A 24,860-nucleotide genomic window follows, 5' to 3' on the forward strand; every position below is an offset into this window, starting at 1 on the left:
ATGTTAGAGAACTAATATCAGAGAACTGACAGTAAAAAGTTACAGTGTGTTGGCTAAACAACTAATGTGTTCTCATTGATTCATACTTCTGATAGTCTCTTAATTTTTGTCAAGTCTTTCTATCTATAATTTCTGAAACTTCAGAGAATCTGAAACTGTTCCTCTTCACCAAAGTAACTTGGCACATTGCTTGCATATCTAGCTGTTCGGAAATGGATATATTAAAATGTCCTAGTTACTTATGCAATTTCATATCATCACCCAAATTTTGGTCCATATTTCCAATTTTAATTATTTTAACACACTTCTACTCTAGACCATTTTGTCAACAACTAAACTGGATATGAGATGCAAAGAGTTTGTTTACTTACAAGAACAAACTAGTCTGTAGCATCACTAGAATTTAGACTGAAAAAGATATTCAAAAATAAGAGAGGGCTAGGAGCAAGTTCCACCTGGAAAATTTCTATGCTTAATGCAAATCCTTTTACTAGTGGCACCAATGTTATGAAGCTACATTCTGTAGCTTCAGCACTATCCCCTGCAGTGCATTGACAGACAAACTGAGATGATGACTTTTTTCAGAGTCAAGGAGAGAGTATAGTTTTGACAAAGTATGAAAACACACTCTTCTCTAAAAGCTATTAATTGGTAGGAGTGTGCAATGTAATGGATGAAGTGTTCTCACCATGGCTAACACTATGGTTTATAAGACTGCTGTTAGTCCTGTCCAAGTTAATTCACTCCATCAACCATGAGCTGCACAATTATAATTCAGCTCTGGGAAGAAGGCAGGCACCCAGAGGTGCTCTCTTGGGGAATGACTGGAGGGACACTAGGTCCTGCTTCTCAATATTTTTCTCCCTTTGGTGGACACTGAGAAAATACCAACATGTTACCTGGCAGAAGTGACCCATTAATTCACTCTTATGTTAGCGCTTGATTAAACTATTAACAGAGGACAAGAAGCACACATAGCCTATCACTTATTGAATAGTACCAATAAGTAGTTTCTGGAATTCTACTGAATTTGAAAAAGTTTGCTTTAGAATGCCAGGCACACTGGTTTACATTTCTAACTACTCAGAAATAGGTAGAAGAAAACATTTTATTGGATTTTGGGTTAAGTGTTCTACATGTACTATCTCATTTAATACTATGACCCTATGGAATAAGTATTATTATATTCTCCAAGTTGATAGATGAGATAACTGAGGTTCAAGGAGGTCACGAAATGTGACCAAGGTCACATAAGTTAAAAGAAGCAAAGCCAGAATTAAAATCCAGGTCTTTCAGATTTGAGCTGAGTGCTCTGAGCCATAGTGTTTACTGCTCTTGACTCTCAGAAGAATGAAAATGTAGATAGACATGACAATAGAGCTCTCTTTGGGGAAGGCCCTGAGGGTGGCAAAGATGAAGGCCATCCATCAGGTGGGCCAGGAAAGCATGAGGCCAGGAGGCACCTGTGGAGGAAGCCTTGGAAGGAGGGAGAGTCACCGGGTGAACCTTCATAGTTGGGACAGGACAATAGACATATGTACAACACACAGGGCAACCTGACCCCAAAACAGGTGTTTTGCAACAATGGAATATTGTTGTAACTAAAGAAAGTCAGAGGTCAGAAAGACATTTATGAATTCTTCAAACAATGGGGTATTGTTGGAAAGACAGCTGCAAATGGCATACTTGAGTGGCAAATTCAAAGAGACAGATGGCTTTTGTTCGAACAAAGAGTATTATATACCCTAGAAAATGCAGAACTTCATGTAATGGAACAGTGCCTTTATAACTCTAAACATTTACAAAATCATTTTCCTCCAAGTTTGTAGAGTACAAATTGCATAGGACGGTAAACTTCTATTATTTAAAAAAAAATGGGCTAAAGTTCATCAGGGAGACAGTAAAGTTATTCCTTTTCATTATCCAAAGGAAATGTTTGGCAATTCAGAAAAAATTGTACCACAGCTTAAAATATTTTCAAAAGTGTCCTTCCACAATTCATTTTTGATTTTTCAAAAATGAAAATGTGAAAATTAAACTAAAACATTATGTGAGATTCACTTTACTTTTTTCCCTATAGAAAGTCACTTTTTTTTCTAAAGAGATTACCTGAATTTTTAATTGTAGCATATTTTGTCTTTCTTGCAACAATAACCATTCTTCAATAAGCTCAAACTTTTTCTGGAACCACAAAGCCTGTTATATATGTCTTCTTTGTTTGTTCAAAGATGCACATAATGACATTTACAGGTTTAAAATGATTCATTCAAAACTGTTTGAATGCAGTTATACATGTGGAAAACTTTAATTACTAGCTATCTGCATGGTTGCAATATTACCCAGAGGGCTGTACTTGTTTCTTAATTAAAAATATTTGAACTTAATAATAGGGAGCTTTATTTAAATATGAATAAAACATTACAGGGAAGAAGTTTACCAAGTAGTTAGCAAATCAATTTCAGTAAGTATTCTTTAAGAATTACTAGTCCTCTGTCATATCAGGGGATGGGAAAAGCAGGTGTCCTGCACCTCCGTTTATAAGAGCCTTTAATTTTCCCTCGTCATAGAGTCGCTTCTCATTGGCACTTTGTGAGATCAGATTTTCAATGGGGTGTCCACTTACAATTCCTGACTGCAGTACCTTGATGGCTAAGTTACGGCTCAGATCTCCTTGCAGTCTTCCAGAGCCCAGCAAATTATGTGACCCTCCTCCTGGTTGCTCAGGACCCAAACCTGAGGTTTCATCCTTGATTCTGACTGTTTCCTCTTCCCCATATCCTGTCAGCCCTGACCACCCATTATGCCAGGCATCTGCCATTTTCTTCATCTCCGCTCTGATTATTCCGAGTAATGCCTCAACTGCTTTCCCTGCTTCTATTCCTGCCTTGTTGCATCCATCCTGGACACTGTGGGAGGGAAGTTTTTGAATGTATATGTCATTGCCTTGCTTCAAACCCTACAAAGACTTGCCACTGCATTTGGAGTAAAGGCCACCCTCCTCACCCTGGCCTTCCTGACCTTACATGATCTGAATCCTAGGTACCTCTCTACCCTCATCCTCTACAACTTTCCCCTTGCCCGTATGTCCCTGCTAAACGGGCCTCCTCTATTCCTCAAAGGTGCCCATTTCAGGAATGTTGCACCTCCTGTTCCTGATACCTGAAACATTATTCCCAGGTTCTCTGCATGGTTAGCTTCATCTTAAATTTTAGATCGCAGCTCAAATGTCACTTACTTGGTCAAGTAATATTTAACGTATCCACTATTTGGGCCAACCCTATTCTCTATTACATCACCTTATTTTGGTCTTCCTCCACCCTATCATAGCATATAATCTCTTTACGTGTTTGCCTTTATGTCTTCATTGTCTGTGTTTCCCAATGGATATAAGCCCCCCTGAGGAGAGATGCCTCATCTGTTTTGGTTGGCGTGTCTCTAGCACCTGGGGCAATGCCTGGCCTGACAGGTGCTCAACAAGAGAGATGATGCTGTCACATGCAGAAGGAGAAGCAGAACACCATCACTTAGAGTCCTTCATGTTAGAAACCCAGCTTCGGTGGGAGAAACCCCCACCCATGGCAGCGCTCTACATCTGTGGACTATGATGCTAGCCAGCAAAGGTAATTTCAAACCTGCATTCATATAATATTAGATGGACTTCTAGCCTCAGGATGCTTGTCAAACTTCCTCTTGCATCAAATACATTTCCTCTGAGCCATACCAGTAGAATCCTTCTAGGCCTGACTGAGCTCATCATATCTGTGTTAGAATTCACTCCTAGGAAACACCAGTTGAAGTATTAAATCTTAATATCTTGAAAGAAAGGAACGTTTTTCATTCAAATGAAATCCATTTGTGGGGGCAAGTAGGAAAGAAAGAAATATAAGATATCCACATTGGAAAGGCAGTAGAACTATCTCTATTTGCAATGACATGATCTTGTTTATAGAAAATCCTGAATTTACAAGAACACTATTAGAACTAATTAACATTCAGCAAGGTTGCAAGATATAAAAAAATCAATATAAAAATAAATTGCATTTCTATGAACACTAGCAATGAACAAACACAAAATAAAATTAAGAAAACAATTCTATTCACAATAGCATCAAAAATACTTAGGAATAAATTTAACAAAAGAAGTGCAAGACTTGTGTGCTGAAAATTATAAAACATTGCTGAAAGAAATTAAACACACAAATAAATGGAAAGATATCCATGGATTGGATATGCTTACTATTGTTAAGATGTTAAAATATCCCCCAAATCAATTTAAAGATTCAATGCAATCCTAGCTACCTTTTTTTTTTTTTGCAGAAATTGACAAGTTGATCCTCAAATTCCTATGGAAATGCAAAAACAATCCAGAAAAGGAAGAACAAGACTGAAGGAGTCATACTTCCTGATTTCAAAGCCTACTATAAAACTAGGAATCAACATAGTGAGGTACTGCATGGGGGTAGACATCCAGATAAACAGAATAGAACTGAGAAGTCAGAAGTAAACTTTTACATGAATGGTCAACCAATTTTCAAAAAGGGTGACAGGCAATTCAATGGGAAAAGAACAGTCTTTTAACTGTCAGTGCTGGCACAACTGAATATCCACATGCAAAAAAATGGAGTTTAACCTTCACACTATAGACAGAAGTTAGCCAGAATTGGATCATAGGACAAAATTTAAGTATAAAATTCTTAGAAGAAAACATAGGAATAAGTCAATGGTTCTTAGATATGACACAAAAAGCATAAACAAGAGAAGAAATAAACTAGACTTCACCAAAATGAAAAATGTCTGAAGAAATGAAAAGACGAGTTGCAGAATGGGAGAGTATATTTGCATCTCATGTATCTGAGAAGGAACTTGCATACAAACTCTTAGACCTGCACACACACAAAAAGACAAATAATCCAAAGAAAAAATAGGACAAAGATCTGAATAGGCATTTTTCCAAAGGAGATATACAAATGGGCTAATAAATGTATGAAAAGATGTTCAACATCTTTAGTCATTAGGGAAAAGCAAACCCAAACCACAAGGAGATGACACTTCACACACACTCGGATGGCTGAAATGAAAAAGGCAGACAATAACAAGGGTTGACTGAGATGTGGAGAAATCCCCCCAACCTTGCTTGGCTGGAGGTATATAATATGGTGCAGCTGCTCAGGAAAATAGTTTGGCAGTTTCTCAAAAGTTAAATGTAAAATTCCATATGACCCGGCAATTCCACTCCTAGGTATTCACCCAGGAGGACTGAAAACATAAGTCCACACAAAATCGTGCATATGAACGTTCATAGCAGCATCTTTCATTATCACCAAAGAGTGGAAACAGCCAACTATCAACTGATAGTTGAATAAGCAAATATGGCATACTCACATAATGGATTACTATTCATGCATAAAAAGAAATGAAAGGATACAACATAGAAGGAACCTGAGACCATCATGCTAAAAGAAAGAAGGCAGACACAAAAGGCCACATAGTGTCTGATTTCCTTTATAGGAAATGTCCAGAATAGGCAAATCCATGGAGACAGGAAGCAAATTAATGGCTTCTGGGAGTTTGGGGGAAGCAGGCAATGGGGAATGACCATTAACGGGCACAGAGTTTCTTTTGGGGTGATAAAATTGATCTAGGATTAGTGGTCATGGTTGTACAACTCTGTGAATGCACTAAAAAGGCTGAATTTTGTATTGTGTGAAGGAAATATTAGTGAATTATTAAAACAAAAGTGGCCACCATGGCTTTCTGGAACCTGGAGAAAAAAAAATCCCTTCCGGGAGTTAGCAACACACAGCACTCTTGAGGAAACTTGTTTTCACAGATTCTTAGCTACAGCTATGAAGGGGAGAGAATGTTGGGTATTAGCATCCTTTCACTCTGACCAAGGATTTCCTTTTTAAAGGAAGAACACTGGAACACTCCATTCCCACTGTAAATTCACCCTGAAGTGGGGCAAGGTGCCTGTCTTCAATAATTTTATGTCCTATTAAATTGAGGTTACCACATTCACAAATGCGAGCCACAGATTGCAGCAATCATGCAGGTTGTTAGAGATCACATTTTATTAACCTGAATTTTGACACGGAGGTCAAATCTCTCTGCACAAATAGTAAGCAGTGCCTTTGTGCCTCGATCCCCTCAACAAAGAAGCTCCTTCTTTCTTTCATCCTTTTGAACAGAGTACTCTGTCAGTCTCCTTAGCTGTAAAATGGAATAGTAAAAAATGGAACGCTGCACAGAGGGCCCCGTGCAGAGGGGGCAGGTGTCAGGTCTGCACTTTGTAATTGGCAGCGAGCAGCTGTGAGAAGCGTCTCTTGAGAGAGCCCAAATGGTGTCTGCAAACTGGCTTTTCCTAAAAGCCTCTTAAATGAACGGGATAGGTAAGAGAAAGTCCCCTGCTCTCTCTCCAACCTTTCATTATTCCCTGGCATTATCTTAGAGGCTATTTTTCAGGCAGTGGACTTGGCTGAGCGGCCAGGTACTTAAAGTCCATTTGTGCCTGAAGTTCCCAAGCTGCCTTTCATGCTCTGGTTTTATTTCTACGAAAGATGGAAAGATAAAAAATAAACAGTCTTTTGGCTATATTACGATGACAGATTTTACCTACTAGAAGGGTGGTGGCAAAAAGTTTAGGGGAAAATGGACTGGAAGATTTCTTCAAGACTTGCTTTGGCTGCAGTGTTTGGCAGCCTCGTCAAGTGGAGCACCATTGTAGAATAAATCTGTCAGGCTAGTTTATTAGCTGTATTCCACTTATTAGCACACCAAAGGAAAAAAAAATACAGTTAGGTAGAACATTTGTTTTGGAAACATTTTCAAAAAAATGAGAAACACGCAAAAATAATCCTGACCACTCACATCCTAAACCACCATATAACAAATCCATTTTCATCATGTTAGGTGACTTACTACCTTCTTGTGTGCCCACATACACATGTGCATGCAAACACAGGAAATAAGAGGAACACACATTCCAGTTTTATCTGGATCTTTCTTGAGGAGTGGCCACCATTTAGATAAGAGTTGGCACATATTTACGTGGCCCAGAGTGGTGGACACAGGCAGCATTTCTGGACTCAGACGATCTAGCTGCAAGTTCTAACTCCTCAGCTAATTAGCTGCTGGCCTTGGACACGGTGCGTGACCGTTCTGGACTTCGGTTTCCTCATCTGGAAAATGAGGATGGAGGTCTCCACGTCTCTGGTCACTGTGAGGGTTAAATATTTCATGAAAAAAGGGCTGGCAAAGTGACCGGTGCATGGTCAATGCTAAGAAATGTTAGCTGTTTCTCTTTTGTTAATGATGATGTATGCGTGTGTGTGTTCCTTGTGTGGGGGAACAGCCACCTTAAATTGCTTATAATATAGTGGAAGCAAAGCTTTACAGTGTAACACATACAGAATACTTAGGACATGACAAACAAAGAAAACCTTGAATGTTTAAAAAAGATGAAACACTGGGGGGCCTGGGGGCTCAGTGGGCTAAGCGTCTGGCTCTTGACTTCAGCTCAGGTCATGATCTCACAGTCCAAGGAGTCAAACCTCACATCAGGCCCTGCCCTGGCAGTGCGGAGCCTGCTTGGGATTCCCTCTGCCTCTCCCCTGCTCGTGTGCTCTATCTCTCTCAAAATAAATAAATAACCTTAAAAAAATGGAATATAAATTCATTTGTTCTACAGCTTCATTTGTTCTCTGGTTTCTAAGGGCAGCTCTGGGGGGACTGGAGGAAGAAAAGTACAAACATAGGAAGGAAGAAAATCAATCTGATGGACACGAATATAGCTACCAAACTAGCCTAGGGATTTCTTCAATGACACCACTCTACGGCTGACCTTCACTCATGCCACTTATTATTTGGGGGAACTGCTGCAAAGAGACCAGAAAGTGAATAGAATAATGATGTTTTTATGGCTCCTAATGTAGATTGTTATCGAAAATCTGTCAATTTTACTGGCAAGCCTTTGGCTCGAAAAATAAGATCTTCATTTATAATTTGCAGGCAGTGATAACTAAAATTATGAGAAGTAACTGGGAAATAAAAAAATAACTGTGATGATAATTATCTTTCTCATTAAAAACAAGAGGCATTCTATTATCAGTGGGATGTGCAATATACTCTTTAACAGCTGCTGCTACTGAGCTACAACACATCTGAATACAAAGGCAAATACATTACTGATCACCCAAATGATGAAAAATAGGTACTGCTGGAAATGTGTGCAAAGTGGAACAGAACAGAACACAGCAGGATACGCTGCCTGCCTACGAAAACCAGAGCGAAAGCACTTACAGACACTTCCGGAGTCGGTCTCAACGTTTCGCCGGAGATTTCCTTTAGGGAGGTTTTGTTTATTGAAGTTGGTACTTGATGGGCTGGTAGGTCCTTTGCTTTGATAACGGGATCTGGAGTTTTATGAGAGGATTCACTTCTTCTGGGGGGAGAATGACATGGTGTAGACACCAAACCCATTTGAAAGTCTTTTCTATCTATCTGCTTCGCCAAGGAATTCTGGCTTTCTGATGCTGCTGCTTCTGCGTAGGCACTTTTTAGAGGTCCTGTATCTGTCCGCCTTGCAGCCTTCCCCAGCATGCTCTCTAGTGTGAACTGAGTTAACCCTGCAGGGCTAGTTGTTGGGCCCGAGGAACCTTGGATGCTGTCGTTACCCTACGTACAGGAACAAAGTGAAACCATTTTGAGCCAAAATTTGTGGTGAATAAGCTACTGAGAATAGTTTTTAATAAGTATATCTATCCTATTTTATTCTGCAATAAAAATATAAGTAACTAAAAACAGCAGTGCAATGCAAATAGGTATAAATTGTTTGCTAAGATGCCCTGCTAGATGGTATTGGGTCTTGATAAGGCAGACAGGAAGTATCACTAAAACTATAGTCATTTCAAGAAAGCATGTGAGAGAAGAGGGTCCATAGGAAGTTACCTAAGGATTATATGCTTTGACTTTCTAATAAGCTAAGTCCATGGGAAGAGAAAGTAGTTAGCTTATTTAAGCAGGGAAAAGCTACTCTAAAAAGTTGGCCTATCGAAGTATTTTTGTCTAATATTATTGTAGGGAAGTTTTATTGTTCAAGAGCATCAGGTAATAAACAGGTTTTATGAAATATTTTTCTTACACGAAAATTTCAATTACACTTATTTTTTTTTCCGTAAGACATGAGCATCATTAAATATAACTATTTGGAAAGCTAAAGTGAAAGCTACATGAATTTGACAAGTATATAATTCTCGGGTTATCCCTAGGAAAGCAAAAATGTAAAGTTTTAAATCTGAGAAAGGAGGAACCGCAAACATAAAATCAATGGCTGTGAAAATAAGTAATGAAAATGAGAACTCCAGTGCTATTTCAGTTGGTAGATTTTTCTACTATAAAATAAGAAATTTAAAAAGAAACTAGTGCAATTATTGCTTATACATGGCATGGTAGATTTTTCCAATTTGTCTTATTTATTTAAAGATGTAAATACGTAGCCTAGGTGGTTAAGCCTCTGACTCTTGATTCCGGCTCCTGTCATGATCTCAGGTTCACGGGTTCACCACATCGGGCTCTGAGCTAACTGTGTGCTTGAGATTCTGTCTCCTTGTCTCTCTACCCCTCCCCCGCTTGCTGTCTATCTCTCAAAATAAATACAAATAAACTTTAAATATGTGAATATGCAATAAACAGATGTTAAACATATAGCTATGTAATAAATGGATATTAAAATGATAAAATAAAGACATAAAAAATCAATAATAGCAGAGTACATTTTAAAGACATTATCTGATGTCTTAGAATGTGTATTTTAACATTCAGTTTCAGTAAGCTATTCCCTACTCTTCCATTTGTCACACAGAACCAAACATCTAGTTATTCCTCAAATTTGGTACTTTTTAAATCTTTTTTAAAAAGTTTCTTAATTTTGAGAGAGAGCACGAGCGTTTAAGCAGGGGGAGGGACAGAGGGAAAGAGAGAGGAAGTGTGGATCCCAACCCTGGGATCATGACCTGAGCTGAAATCAAGAGTCTGACACTCAACTGTCTGAGCCACCCAGGTGCCCTGCGACAGATTTTAATTCAGTCTTCTGCTAGATAGTGCTATCTCTTCACTAATTTAAAAAAATGACTGTTTAAATTTCCATAATTGTTATATACAATTGGCAGTGGGATTTCTTTGACCTAAAGGCCCTCTACTCATTCATTTCCATCATATTTTAATAATAAAAAATAAACATGTGCCATGTATTTAAGACAGATTGGCCCTAAAAATAGGTTGGATAAGCAGAGAAGGTATAATTATGCATCTTTGGGCCAGAATCTTTGGATCACTCTGGGATTCCATTTTGTACATGATATAGGCAGCAGTTAGGAGCTTCTACAATAAAAATTAGTACAATAAATATTTATTAAGCTCCTGCTATGTGTAAGGCATTTTCTAGGCACCATATAAGATACACAGGTAAGAACATGGGCACTGATTAGGAGGCACAAAGTCTTCAAGGCAAAAAAGGCATAAAGCAGAGAGATAGATACCTACAAAAGTAATCATTTCATAAGGTAGAAGGCAGTAAATATCATTCCAAAAGTCTCAGATGTACTATTATGAGAATTTAGAGGGATGCATAGAAAGTCAGATGTTTGCTACATCATTTTAAAAACACTTTAAAAGTAAAATTATTATAAGAAGTCTATTTTTTGCACCTGTGGGTGGGTCAGAGTATAGACTTTTCTTCCCTCCAGTAGTTTACTCGGGTGTAAAATTATTTTTTTGCTTGGCATGAGCAGTGATTACATACACAGAAATATTCACAAGATGCGTATGGACATTGATCCCACATTTTTTCCAAGATATACCCTGGTTTGGAGATGGGTTGAGGAGGACAGATTTAGCTGTGTTCCCTGGTGAACATTCTCGTGGTTATAATGTATTTCCATGGTATGTTTCTGTGCTAGTTTAAATATATGGAATAGATAACTGGAGAAGTTGGACAGAGTAAAAAAGGCTTGCTTACTTTGGCTGCCCCAGAACCAATTCTGGGTTACCCCAGATTCTGAAAGGGGAGTTAGGATAAATGAGAAAGAGAAGGGATACATGAGACTAATACTTTGATTTAAATTGGGCCAGCTTCTCTTTTAGAGAGGAAATAAATAGAGAATAAAACCTAGTATTGTATTTTCTAGGAACGGCACACTGGCAAAACTCTATTCCTATCTTTAGCAACACTTTTGATTTACTAAAATAGATGATACACATATAGATGATGTTTATTGATTTCATAAATGTAACACCTTTGGGCTCAATATGCTCTTGGATTAATTCTTCCTTATACAACAAATGCATTTGTTATACACATTAGAAGTTAGCTTACTACGACCTGATTGAAAAACAACCACTTTTCCCCCCTTGGTTTATCACTTAGCTATTGAAAACCTGTACAGCAATTGAATATAATTTGTCAGAGTGGTAAAGAAATCGTCATGCCATTTTCACATTCCAATCATCTGTTCATCTGTTCCTCAGAAGAACAAATACAAAATGCTCTTGATTTAACTTAATATATTTTTTTAAAAAGTCCCAGGTCTCTTGAACCATTTGTCTTCTGGGCTCAGAGGCATTTGTTTGTTAAATATTCAATCACGCCCCAGTGCTGGGAACATCAATAGAGTTTGCCTGATTAACTGTAGCACAGCATATGTACACTGAAGATGAGAATGATTTCCCCAAGGAGCCTGCACTTTCTCTGTTGAGCTACGTTTCTTAAAAGGACATGCAGATGGGCATTTGGACAATAATTTCTGGACGCACAGAATGGATTGTTCCTGCTGAGCTGTAATTTTAAAAAGATAATTTTAATGACTCTTGAGGGCCACCTACTTGGAGCAGATGGGACCCAGGCTCTTTGTATCCAAACTTCAATGTTGAGCGAGTCAGGATGGAACTCTGTTTTAGCCTTTGTGAAAGTGGATGATCATGTTTATTTATATTTCAGTCGATTTTTTAACTCAGCCCACCGTGAAAAAAAAAGTCTTCTATACATTGTTAAAAATTCTATTAAAAACATGTCTGCAATATTCCAAATACCCCTTTGATGGCAGTTTTGAATTTGTAATTGAGGTGGCGTCAGCAGGAGTTTTTACTTTTGTCCAATGTGTTAGTGAGTAAACGTATGAACTGACAGTGTCTTTTAGTGGGGACATTCGCGCTAGCAGACAGTAGAGACAATATAGGTATGTACTTCCACTGTCACCTAAAGAGCACAATTATTTACACAGATACAGCTAAAGACATGGGTCATAACAGTGTGAGAAAAATAATTTCTTCCCAGGGCGTGTGGCTGGCTCAGTGAGAGGAGCGTGTGACTCCTGGTCTCGAAGTTGAGAGTTTGAGCCTCATGTTGCATGAAGAGATTACTTAAAAATAAAATCTTGGGGCCCCCTGGGTGGCTCAGTCGGTTAAGCATCCGACTTCGGCTCAGGTCATGATCTCACGGTTCGTGGGTTTGAGCCCCGCTTTGGGCTCTGTGCTGACAGCTAGCTCAGAGCCTGAAGCCTGCTTCAGATTCTGTGTCCCTCTCTCTCTGACCATCCCCTGCTAGCGCTATTTCTTTCTGTCTCTTAAAAATAAATTAAAAAATTTAAAAAAATTAAAAAAATAAAATAAAATCTTGGGGCACCTGGGTGGCTCAGTCAGCTAAGTGTCTGATTCCTGATTTCTGTGCAGGTCATGATTGTACCATTCGTGGGATGGAACCCCATGTTGGGCTTTGCTCTGACAGCTTGGGGCCTCCTTGGGATCTCTACTGCTACCTGTCTCCCTCTCTCTCTCCCTCTCTCTCAAAATAAATAAATAAACATTAAAAATAAATCTTAAGGGACACTTGGGTAGATCAATTGGTTGAATGTCTCACTCTTGGGTTTTGGCTCAGGGTTTTGATCCCAGGGCTGTGGGATTGAGACCCTCATTAGGCTCCATGCTAAGTGTGGAGCCTGCCTGATATTCATTCTCTGTCTCTGTCTCTGTCTCTCTCTCCTCTGCTCCTCATCCCCACTTGTGCTCTCTCTCTCTCTAAAATAAAAATAAATAAAATCTTAAAAAATTCTTTGACGATAATGTGATTGACCACTCAAATGTATCTTAAAGGTCTTCACTAACAGCCATCCCCAAGAAGTATTTTTACTCCCACCTCTTGAATTTTATAGGAAACTATTAAAGTAATACAGTTCTCTCTGGGTAGCAAAGGTAATTGATAGTGGTATCTTATAATGAATGGATTTTACTAAGTAGTTTATAAGGAAGTAAAATGAAAGGAAGATGTCACTGTTTTTAGCAGGTAACTAACCTGTAGCATCCTTGATATTAAAAGGGGTTGGGCAAATTATTTTTGTAAATATCTTTACCTATAGCCAGTGATGCTTCACAGACAAATCATAGAAGTTAGAAGGACTGTACAGATAGGCAAACACCATCATGTGACTATTTGGGGAAAATGATGAGACTCCTTTAACTGTTTAAGAGAGAAATATATCTTTCTATAAGTTAAGACTTTATTCTCTTTTAGCTGATAACACTTTAAAGATTTCTTGTGGAAACTCTATCAAATACTTACCTGCAAGATGTTTATCTTTTAGCAAAAGTGGCACAATGATATTCTAAGCAGACAAGAGCTTTATGACCTTCACTTGCCTATAACAATGAAGAGCCAAGTCACAAGAACCAAGGGGCCTGTGACTTCTGCAAAGAGGAAAAGAGCTTCACAAAATAGTAATAAAGACATATATGGGCACCTGGGTGGCTCAGTCGGTTAAGCGTCCAACTTCGGCTCAGGTCATGATCTCACAGTTCATGAGTTCAAGCCCAGCGTCAGGCTCTGTGCTGACAGCTCAGAGCCTGGAGCCTGCTTTGGATTCTGTGTCTCCCTCTCTCTCTGCCTCACACTATGCCCCCGCTTGTGCTCTGTCTCTCAAAGGTGAGTAAATGTTAAAAAAAACTTTGAAAGATAATAATAAAGGCATAGATGTGAACAGCCTTAAAAAGTTTCTCATGCAAATTAAATTTGCCTGGTAGGTTCAGATAATATGTTACGTTGTAATTCATAATATACAGGAATAAAAATGCAAGGCCATATATTCACAAGAGACTCCTTCCATTTTTTCCCGACACATTTTGACATTTAAGAGTTTTTAAGGGCTACACAGAAGTATAAGCAGCCTCAAATGGAGTAAATATTCTTTCTAGTTTGTGTATCTACATGTGGATGAGAAAGTAATTCAGATTCATTAGTTAAGAGCACAGGGTGAACGTTCTGTAGACTAATGCAGAAATCTAAACTATCAGGAAAAAAATACAATGAAATGGCTTAATTGCTGAGTGTTAAAAAAGATACCTTGAAAGCAAAAATGTTGGGAAAGCTGAGAGGGAAGACTAAAAGGGTCCTCTTACTCCGTTGTTGGTACATTTGTCCTCTGCAGCCCTCCACGGAGTTAGATGGGGAGAAGATCTAAAAGCTTCCGCTAGTTTGAATTCTCTAAGTAGTCAGTCCACATAACTCATGTCCAACTATGGATAATTTTTTGGCTTAATGTTCCAATTTGGATTGTGATACAGGACAAATTACCTGGCTTTGCAAATATCTACTTTAGTATGTGATACACACCAGAGTTTTAGGGAAAAAATGATGGCATTTCTAGATGAGAAATTAAGTTAGGGGAGTAATACGATATTAATATAAAACTAACCATTTCAAGTTGTAAACCAGACGTATATTCAAAGCCACATTGGGAATAATGGCATAAAATACAATGTAGAGATGATAATAGCAACAGGTTTTTTTTCTTTCAGATGCTATAATAGTGTAAAAGGAGCTTTCCAAGGATAATTCATTTTACATGGTAGTCTTGATTTTATAGCTATATATTTCCATAGTGTGCTTTTCAACTAAGAAGTACAAACTCAAAATTAATTGAGTATCAGGAATATTAGTAACCATGGTTGCTAGGGAATAAAATACATTGTACAGCAAAGACAAGAGCATATACAAAAAAAGAAAACTCATAATTTTGAGGCTGTCACACTAATGAAGATCTCAGATGTGAATTAATAGGAACTTAAATTACAAAATCAATGTACTACTGAAAGCTTATTTTAATTAGCCTTTACTATTGTGTGTGTACTTTTCCTCTAGCCACCATAACACGATTTGATTTCGCTTAGTTTACATGCTACTGAATATATCTAATTTCCCTTTAAAAATTCTCAATGGTCTACCATCAAATAAAGTCTTTTTACTACAAGTTATAAACTTCAAGCATCATAAATAATGTAATTATACTCATTTGCCCACCGTTGTTTATAACACAACATTGTTTTCCTTAAGTATAATTATGTTACTCTAAGCATATAGCATTCTCAAATAATGCAATTAATATAGTAAGGATGCTTAAATTAACTGAACTGATTTTTCTTCAAAGACTATATGTAAATAAACATTTGAGACATATAATCCAATTTCCCATTGACCTACACAAGTGATAAATGGGAGAAGTAAACCTATAGAAAAAGAAATCACCAAAAAATTACTCCAAAATTTTTTTGATAAAGAAGAGATCATCACAAATTCTAGAACTTGTTTAAATATAACCCGACATTTTTGTTGGTCATGTTTTCTATTTTAGTTTGTACCTTGTTCTTGCCTCTAACAATAAACCCCAAAGCTTGGGTAACATGGCAAGTTTCTGCCCTTCTCTCTGGCTGCCACTGTTAGCAGGCTCCCACTGCAGGTGGGCCAGGACCGGTGTTAGCAATGAGATGGTCCCAGTATAGACTCTAGCCATTTGCTACTGGTCATTTTGACGGTCATGGCACAGGAGTGACCAGAGAGCTGTGTCACTCAGAGCACGGGTAATGCAGGATACATTTATTTTCTGTTTCCTGTGTTGGTAATTAGCATATGTCTGCATAATAAACAATGAAAGATGTATGAAGTAGAGTAGCTAATAGCAAAAGAAAGCACATAAAGTGATACCAAGTTAAAATATTCAGAACTAGTATTCATTTTCCCACGAAGCTCTATTGCTTCCTGTCAAGACTTATCCTTCATACAGACAGAGGAGGTTAAGTCGTGATATTTAAAGGGCAGTTTTCCATAACACTTCTCTCAAAGTTTTCCAGGGAAGGAACTAATAATTCCCACCTGCCATTAAATTTCCACCATTACTCCTGTTTCGGTTTAGTAAGAAAGCTGGTGCTGTGCACATGGGAAAGAGATGGACTATCTTGTTAATGAAATGATATCAATTAATTTATCAGATTAGCCAATTAAGACTGTAGAAGAATTGACAGCTGGGATGGAACTGATACTAGATGCTGAAGGCAAATCTCTATTTTATAATTTTTATACCTTAGCGTCATTCAGAGTGAAAGGGACAAAGATGTCTTGAGCAAAATTTGAAGTGCTGGCATCAAATGTACTATTTATGCATAAGGGGGTTTCTAGTAGGTTTGTTTGGTATGACTAATAGTTTCACCACACTCAGAAGCACATATAAGAAAAGGATTTCCCCATGTACTTTGCTTTGGAAACTCACTAAAAGTTGCAAAACACCATAATTACTGCCTGAACACTCTTATTATATTCTCAACTGGGTCTAAAGGTAAGAGCTCTGAACCTAACCTGCGTGCTGCTGTCTGAATGGGGATCCTTTATCAGACATAATTTGAAAAAAAAATTTTTTGTAAGCATACACAAAATTTTTTCTAATTATTATTATATAATCATTATATTATATATATCTTAATATATTTATTACATATGATTTATTAGATATGATAATAATAATTATGTAAGTTTAATGTAGGATGATTTGTATAATTTCTCTAACCCATAACCTGACTGTACTCTGCTTTTCAGATGATTATTTTTCACAGAAAATATGAATGGCTATCATTAAAGAACAAAACTAAAGGAATGTCACAAATAAATTCATCTCATATGGGGAATAAGAGTTACTGGATTAAGTTTTAAACAAATGTTTCAGAACTACTTTCCATTTGGTTTATAACAAGTTTTTTAAAACTTTATGTGAGTTTACTGATTTATAAGACGTATTTGTATTCTAAATAATTGCAAACAGAAGACCTTGGGTAAGGCAAGTCCCAGCTCTAATCCATGATTCATTATCTAAACTTTAATTGGCACAACTCATGAAATTCTGGGACCATATGGAAAATAATGAGTCCTAATAGGCCTAAGGTGGAGAGATGGCAGGGGAGTAAGGAAGCCAGAAAACTGTCAGTTCGGAAGGCTTGGCCATTGCGACACGGTGTCCCCAGAGAGCCAGCGCTTAGGAGTTCTGTGTCTCATTGGTCTGGCCATCATACAACTAAACTGCGTGTTACTTCTTATTCTGAGACAAAAATGAGAATGAAAACACAAAAACAACCCCACAACTGGTTTCCGTAATTAAAAATGAAATTGGCTGACTGTTAATAAAAAAGGCAGCAATTCAGTTACCATAACAACCCGAGGCAACTGTTGACTGACACTGCAGTCTGCTGCATTTGTGTAAATGGCAGCTGATTGCCCCTCTTTCATTTCAGCTGGTGTGAGCGCTCAGTGGAGCTAATGGAACAACCGTGTTTTAAAACGACTGTGCTCATCAAGCAGTGTTACCTCTTCGCTGCTGTCACCGCCATAAAAATCATCCTCTGATTCCATGTCTCTCCTTGTCATGCTGGTATCCTCTTTTAGATCCAAAATAAATGGGCACCCCTCTGGGGACAGGGTCTGGGTTTTCCCATGCGGTGCCGATCGTGGTCTTGAGGAAAAAGTGAAAATGTCCTTTGGAACAGCCTGGGTTTCCTCTGCCAGTTGGTCATGCTCCTCCTGGCTGGCTTCTAGCCACAGGGGTGAAGCGTGGCAGGAGCCATCATCCAGAAGGAGAGACTGCCTGCTGGACGCCAAGTGGGAAAGGTGATCCTTTTCGGGAAATATCCACTCATCTGACATTTGGAAAAGATGACAAAAATTAGAGGAGTGTTCTGTAAGTGTTATTTTAGACAGGTAGTTAGTGTAAAATTTCTTGTGTTGAAACGGAGATTTAACAAATAATGCAGAAGCCAAGGAATACAATTTAACCACCATCTTGTAACCTGCTAAGCATTTAACCCCATAGATCAGTGCCTACAGCCATGGGGAACTCATTTGCACTTTCTCTTCATCTGAGTTGAAATACTGGGCTGGAAATTTATAAATCTAAAATAATTGTCACCTGTCTTGCAGCAAGTTCTTTATAGCACAGCCTCGTCAATTTGAGATTCTGGGGGGGTGGGGGGGGGAGAAAGGAATCTTCCAAATTTAAAAGGGTTTGAGTAACTAATATCTTCTTTACCTGTAGGAGGGCAGGGTATTTAACAAGTTTCTTTAAATATCTGGGCATTGTTCAGATTACAAATCATAGAGGAGAGGAAACCATGAAAAGGTCAACAGGCTTTTCCTTTTCCCTTTTCACTGACTGAAGCAGGGCAATTCATAGCCTAAACTGAGTAGACTTTTCAAGTAATAGTAAATCCACAGAAATACTTGTTAATGTGACTGGTGAATTCTGCTGGCGGAAAAGTTCTTTATGTTTAATTATAGGAGAGAATAATGTTCTGATGCAAAAATCTTTTGCATAACATTATTTGTTTTTGTTAAAAACATGGAATACTACCACTGAGATACATTTTTATCAAAACGCTATAAAAATCTTTAAAAAAGGATAGTTGATATACAATGTTCCATTAGTTTCAGGTGTACAACATAGCGAAAAGATTTTAATCTTTCATTTAACTCTAAGATAGATTTTTATAGCTATGATCCAGGCAAATTGAAACAGACAAATATTTATAACGAAGATCATTAAAAGCATGCTTATTTTCTTTAGAATGATGGCAGGAAAAAGTCACATTTTCTCAACCTGGTCTGTTTTCCTAAAAATTTACTTTTTTTTGCTACATTATGTCAATGGAGAAAATCTTACAAAAATCTGCATTCGGCAGAACCAAAATGTGGACATGGTCATTTTATCCCGACTCTGGAATCTGGCTACATTTATCCTCACAAGGAAAGTAACCAAGATTTGCTGACTTGAAATTCTAAAGCCTACATTAGGAAAGCAACAAAGAAAAGACCTTTAATAAAAATAACATTAATGGCACAAATGAAATCGTAATGAGAAATCGAATACTCATCATAATGTATTCATTGGTTTTGTAACTTAACACTATCATTATATAACACAGCTTGCCTATAAAAAGTAAAAAATGTACATTTCTTAGAGAACATGTACAAGGGACGAGCTTTCACATTTTCTGTAGGTAAATGGCCAAAGCAGGCTGAATCTCTGTCATTGGGCCACATTCACAGGGGATGTGGGGGCTCCAGTGTGCCGTGAGCAGGTGAAATAAACAGATTCACCGGGCTGTCCTCTTTGGGACAGCAAACTCTTCTGCATGGTGCTAAGAACATAGCACATGCTTTGTAAACCCCGTAGATGCTTTATTAATAAGTAAACATGGAAAAAGATTAAAAAAAAAGCCCCAATGTGTTGTATTACATACATGGATAGGTCAAGAAAATTGGAGGAAAAGATATTGGGAATCTTCATTATGCAACTAAACAACGTGCATGACCTTATTGCCAAACATATTACTAACTGTCAAAAAGTCAAAGCCAAAGGAGCGTTTTCACACCACACGGACTCTAATTATCTCACTGCCACATGCTTTTTTGGAATTTGTAGTTTTACCTCAAAGTATTTCCATATCAATTGTAATGAATAATTTGGTGTGTTTTCTTAGGAAAATATGTAAATTACTGTGTAATCACAATATTGCAGCAAACAAGATAAATGCAAGAATGATCACCTAAACATCTAATTAGTTTTTCTACACAGTCAGATTTATGCTAGAGACACTAATTGCGCCTAACATTTTAATGAAGGTTTCAACACTGCATAAATAAGACTGACAAACTGCAAACAATTTTTATTTATTTTCCTTTTTCCCTCTCTCAAAAACAATCCGCCTTTGTAAAAGTACCACACACCTGCTAGGAAAGATATGTTGATGGACTCAATGCGCTATACTCCAACCATCTCCATTATAAAGAGGACGCAGAACTTGTAACAATAGGTAATCTTTGGGGATGGTGATGATGTCATGTGAAAACTTCAGAGTTCCAAACTTTCCTTCTGAAAGTCTGACATGCAATTGGGGTTAAAAGAAGATTGATGAAAAAATACTACATTTTTAGCAAGTGACTGAATCAGAACTTTTCAAATTGACTGTGGTTTGAAATGCTAAGCATATTTAGATTTTATTCATTATTAACGATACTGTTGCAATAAAGATGCCAACCTGCTTGATCAGGAGACTGTGGTGCTGGAGAGCTGGGGCTCATCTCTGCTCTCTGTGGGGACACACTGTTGAGGGGGGTTGTCACTTTATCTTCATTCCTCTTATTTCCTGAAGAACAGCCTTTATTGGAATAAATATTTTCCACTATGTTATTTCTTTTGATTTTTTTAAAAAAAGTTATTTTTGAAGAATGCTATTAACATGGGGTACTTTCCTACATAACTATTGAAATGCACGTCAGAGGTGACATATAGATTATATGCAGTTTTTTTTCTTTTCCACTAGAATGTTTTAAAGATGAACTCAGCTGCATTTTGTAGTGGTTCATCTTTAAACTCCTTGGTATTTGCATGGGGACATTTTAGATTTAGTTTTACAGTATGCAATAAAAGGAATTCCAAAACTCATATCATTTTCAAAGGATCCTATACTTTTCCTTTTGGTTCCACATAAAATGGAGTGTGTTTTCTTTAAATTACAACTCTTCTTGAACCAGACTCTTATAAACCAAGCTCTTTCCTTCAGCATCTTAAGAAAATGGACATAGAATTATTTTTTCTATCTATCATTTTATAAAAATAACACAAATCCTAATAAGCTGAATCTCAGCAGACCCAAGAAGCCTACATTTTTGAGAAATTATGCTAACAGATGCGTCCAAGACAGACTCTGGGCTTGACGCAGGGTAGGCTAGTATATGTGCAGAGAAGTCTATCCTTCCCTTACCTCAGATTCAATATTCAAAAAGATAACTATAACAGCCACCTAAATTTATCTAATGCTCTACTGGTTGCAAAGAGCTGAAATTTTAACCTACATTATATCAGATGGCATGGAGTCAAAAGAGAGAGACAGCAAATGTAAAAAGGATTACAAATACATATCTGAAAAGGGCCCAATTTAAAAAGAAGAGACATAAAAACAACATGAAAAATTATGAGTTAAGTTCAATTTTAGGAAAGTCTGAGGCAGGAACTTCCTCTATCAAATTTGGGCCGTTTCTAAAAAACAATAATTTAAGCTTATTCAGCCTTTGAGAGTAGAGAGCAGGAAGTCCTTTATTTCTGTGGTACTGTCTATTTAATCCAGCAAATCTCTGTTAGGGCTCTAGAGCAATTCTTTTGCAGAAAATTTGATTTCCATAATCCCTGTAGAAAAGGCATTTATATTTTAAATGAATCAGTTCGTAATCCTTTGAAATTTACAACCTGCAGAGAGAGATTCCATTGCTCTGAATAATATACAGATAGAAGATAGTATTGAATTAGTGCCATACGTACCGCCATGTGCCTCTGTCCTGTCGCTGCTGGTGCTTTTTAGCCGTAATCTTCTCCTGTTATTATTCTTATCTGCTGATGGTTCTTGAGGGGGATGTGGGCGCAGAACATGCAGATCAGCTGGTACGTTTTCATATCAGAGAACAAAAAGCCGAAACAGAAAGTAGTATATGGTTTGAAATAACTCAGTAAATATAATTAGAGCTATAATGAGAATGTTTCCATATCATTTTGACATCATGAAAAGCTGTATGAAAAACATAACTTATTCCTTCACAGAAAATGGGTACTTATTCCAATATTAGGATATCAGGCTTTCAAAATTACTAATACATTTCATTCTTGTAATCTAACCTCACTGAGATCTACAGGCCATGTTAATCATATAACATGCCATACTAAAAAATATAAAAAATGGAACTGATAGCTAATACAGAAAAAAAATTTCTTCCTTTAAAACAGGAGGTAAATTTCTAAAGAAGTGTGGAGAATTGAGATTAAACCTGAAAAAGAATTAAGTATAATTTAATTCTGTAATAATAATCATAGTAGCATTTAATATTTACTGAATGCTTAATTTCTTGACACAATATGGTGTGTATGATTTTTCTTCTAGAATCCTCACAAAGACCAGTTGAGGCCATCTTTACTTATTACTACTATAGTGCCAGCAGTAATTTTATCCCCATTTTATAGATGAGGAAACTGAGGCCTACAGAGTTTGGGGAATTTGATCAAGGTCTCACAGATGGTGGTAGAGCTGGAACTAAATATCTATATTATTCGTTTCTTTATCTCAGTTTTGTTCTGCATGGGAAATATATTCTGTAATAGTGATCCTTAATCTCTAAATCAAATAAAATGAACACAAATGACCCCCTTTTCAACTCTCACAAAAGTCAGACATGCAAGAATGGAAAAACTGACAGTGAGTGGTAAGCCTTCGGTGCTGGTCTCAGTTCTTCTTTCCAATGATTACAAATTGCAAATCACTGCCTCTGTTAGCCATGAACCTTCAGTTTATGAAATGGGAAAAAAAATCTCCTCTTTACCAACAGGATTACTTTTATATCAGCAAGAGAAAATAAAAAGCATGTTATAAATGGAAGAGATTAACTAAAAGATAAAATTAAGAAAACTTGTAATGCATGCGGAGTTCTCAAAATAGTGATAACAGAATGCTATATTATTTCCTCACCAATCATCATAAAATAAAAACACAGGGTACTATGGTAATTTGAAATCATGGAATAAAGAGAACAATAGGTTCTAGATGATAATATAAGTTTGAAACATATTTCAATATCCACCATCTTTTTCATTTTTATGTATTTATTTATTTTTTTCATCTTTTTCATTTTTAAATGATAATTCTCTGAATATAAGGTCTAGTCAAGAATATAACTTCAAGTTTATCTTCACAAGAACATTTCTCATTATTTTTCCCTAGCTATCAAAACTTAAGCATGTTTTGGAGTGCCTGGGTAGCTCAGTAAGCGTCTGACTTCGGCTCAGGTCATGGTCCGTGAGTGTAAGCCTTGCACGGGGCTCTGTGTGGATGGCTTGGAGCCCGGAGCCTGCTTTGGATTCTGTGTCTCCCCTCTCGCTGCTCCTCCCCAGCCTGCACTCTCTCTCTCAAAACTAAATACACACTAAAAAATTTTAAAAAAAACCTATGCATGATTCTTACCATGAATAGATGCAGTCTGCTTTATTTGGCGAATATTTTCTTTATTTCCTTGCTCCTCTGACTCAGGTATCAGTGAGGCTGACATTTCTGCACTGCTAACACAGCTCTCGGCTGTAGACTGTTGGCATGATCGGTTATTTCTGGACCCAGTGGATCTTATTGTCTATAAGGAAAAGGAATTAATCTGCACATTTTAAAATATGGCAATTGCATTTATTTCCTGTAAAATATACACAGACTAATAATATTTGGACCACTAAAAAGTGAGGGAAAAAAACTAGAGGAAATGAGTAGGTTAGAAAGTTGGTGGAGAGGAAAATTATAGTAGAAAATTAGAAAGAAATGGAAGGAGAAATATAATATGAGATAAAATAGAAGTCAAGCAAGTCTCCTAGACACAAATTAAAATGTGCTTATTTGCAAATTCCATCTTTAGTAGGTAGGAGTTGAATTGAAAATTGCTGTGTATGTCTGAAATTCAGAGAAAATTAAAAATAAAAATATAACATTTGAGAATCTGGTTGTTGTAAGGTATTTGGTGATGATCTAGCTCCTTTTTGAAAGAGACCACAAAATGCTCACATATATTTGCCTTTAAGTTTTGTGAACATAGTTAATGAAAAAAATACTTAGAAACGTTAATTGTGTTGATATGACAAAAATAAAACCATTTTGAGGTTTTTTTAAAATCCAGAATTTGTTCCAAATTTATTCAAGCCTTCTTCCTCTTCCCCACCCCCCAAGCCCTGCACTGGGAAAAAGCGCTCCCCTTCCCAGGCCCCTCCCATTTAGACGAGCTCTTCAAATCTTGCTCCTACCTCACTGGACATCCTCATGTTATTCCTTCTGCCAGAGAGTGGAGGTGGTCCAAGAACTCTGGATCCGAAGGCGATATGACAAACATCGTGATTTTTACTGTTCTGCACACTGCGTGTTCCCCTGTTAATGCACTGATCTGTTTTGTTTAGGGAAGGTAATAGTAGTCCATTAGTGGGTATAACGGCAAACACCATGGCGCAGTGCTTCTGAAAATACAATCTAGATGTCAAATGATTCAAACTCCACTACAGGACACTTATAAAAAATGCAGATACGGGAGCCCAACACCAGATCTACCAGATCTGTAGAGTTAGAATCTTGGGGAGGGGTGGCAGAAATCTATAATTTTAACGAGCTCTCCCAAATGGTTCTTATGCTCACAGTCATTTGAGAACCACTGCCACAAATATTTTGCCTCAAAAAAAGAGAAGGGGAGGGGGAGAAAAAAAAGAAAGAAAAGCTACCGAAAAATATGTCTTAGTAAGGAAGTCGTTTAAATAAAACTAAAATGAACAAATATTTGATTGAGCACTCTTCTGAGCACACACTAGAGGTTGTCAGTGACAAAAAATAGAGAAGATACACTGCTTGCCCTCCACGAGTCTGGAGGGGAGGTGACTGTACAACAGGCAACCACAATGTCCAGCAGACTGGGGGGAATGCACAATAAGTGACCT

The 24,860-nt window shown here is 37.4% G+C and overlaps 1 protein-coding gene across 6 annotated transcripts in view; it reads right to left on the reverse strand.

Annotated features, from left to right (window-relative positions):
• Window positions 1–24,860, reverse strand: part of C12H3orf67 (chromosome 12 C3orf67 homolog) — a 238,675-nt gene that overhangs the window by 72,534 nt on the left and 141,281 nt on the right. For 4 of the 6 annotated variants that reach the window (XM_029918410.1, XM_029918411.1, XM_029918408.1 and 1 more), the window contains exons 8-13: window positions 24,183–24,319; window positions 23,365–23,527; window positions 21,678–21,794; window positions 20,398–20,517; window positions 17,672–18,000; window positions 8,299–8,673 (exon numbers count right to left, since the gene is read on the reverse strand). In XM_029918410.1, coding sequence (XP_029774270.1) covers window positions 8,299–8,673; window positions 17,672–18,000; window positions 20,398–20,517; window positions 21,678–21,794; window positions 23,365–23,527; window positions 24,183–24,319 — 1,241 coding nt within the window. Of the gene's footprint in view, window positions 1–7,130; window positions 7,217–8,298; window positions 8,674–17,671; window positions 18,001–20,397; window positions 20,518–21,677; window positions 21,795–23,364; window positions 23,528–24,182; window positions 24,320–24,860 lie in introns of those variants that run through there. The other 2 variants (XM_029918414.1, XM_029918412.1) reach the window with 2 other exon arrangements.

This window comes from Suricata suricatta, chromosome 12 (genome assembly GCF_006229205.1).
Source record: "Suricata suricatta isolate VVHF042 chromosome 12, meerkat_22Aug2017_6uvM2_HiC, whole genome shotgun sequence".
NCBI lineage: Eukaryota > Metazoa > Chordata > Mammalia > Carnivora > Herpestidae > Suricata > Suricata suricatta.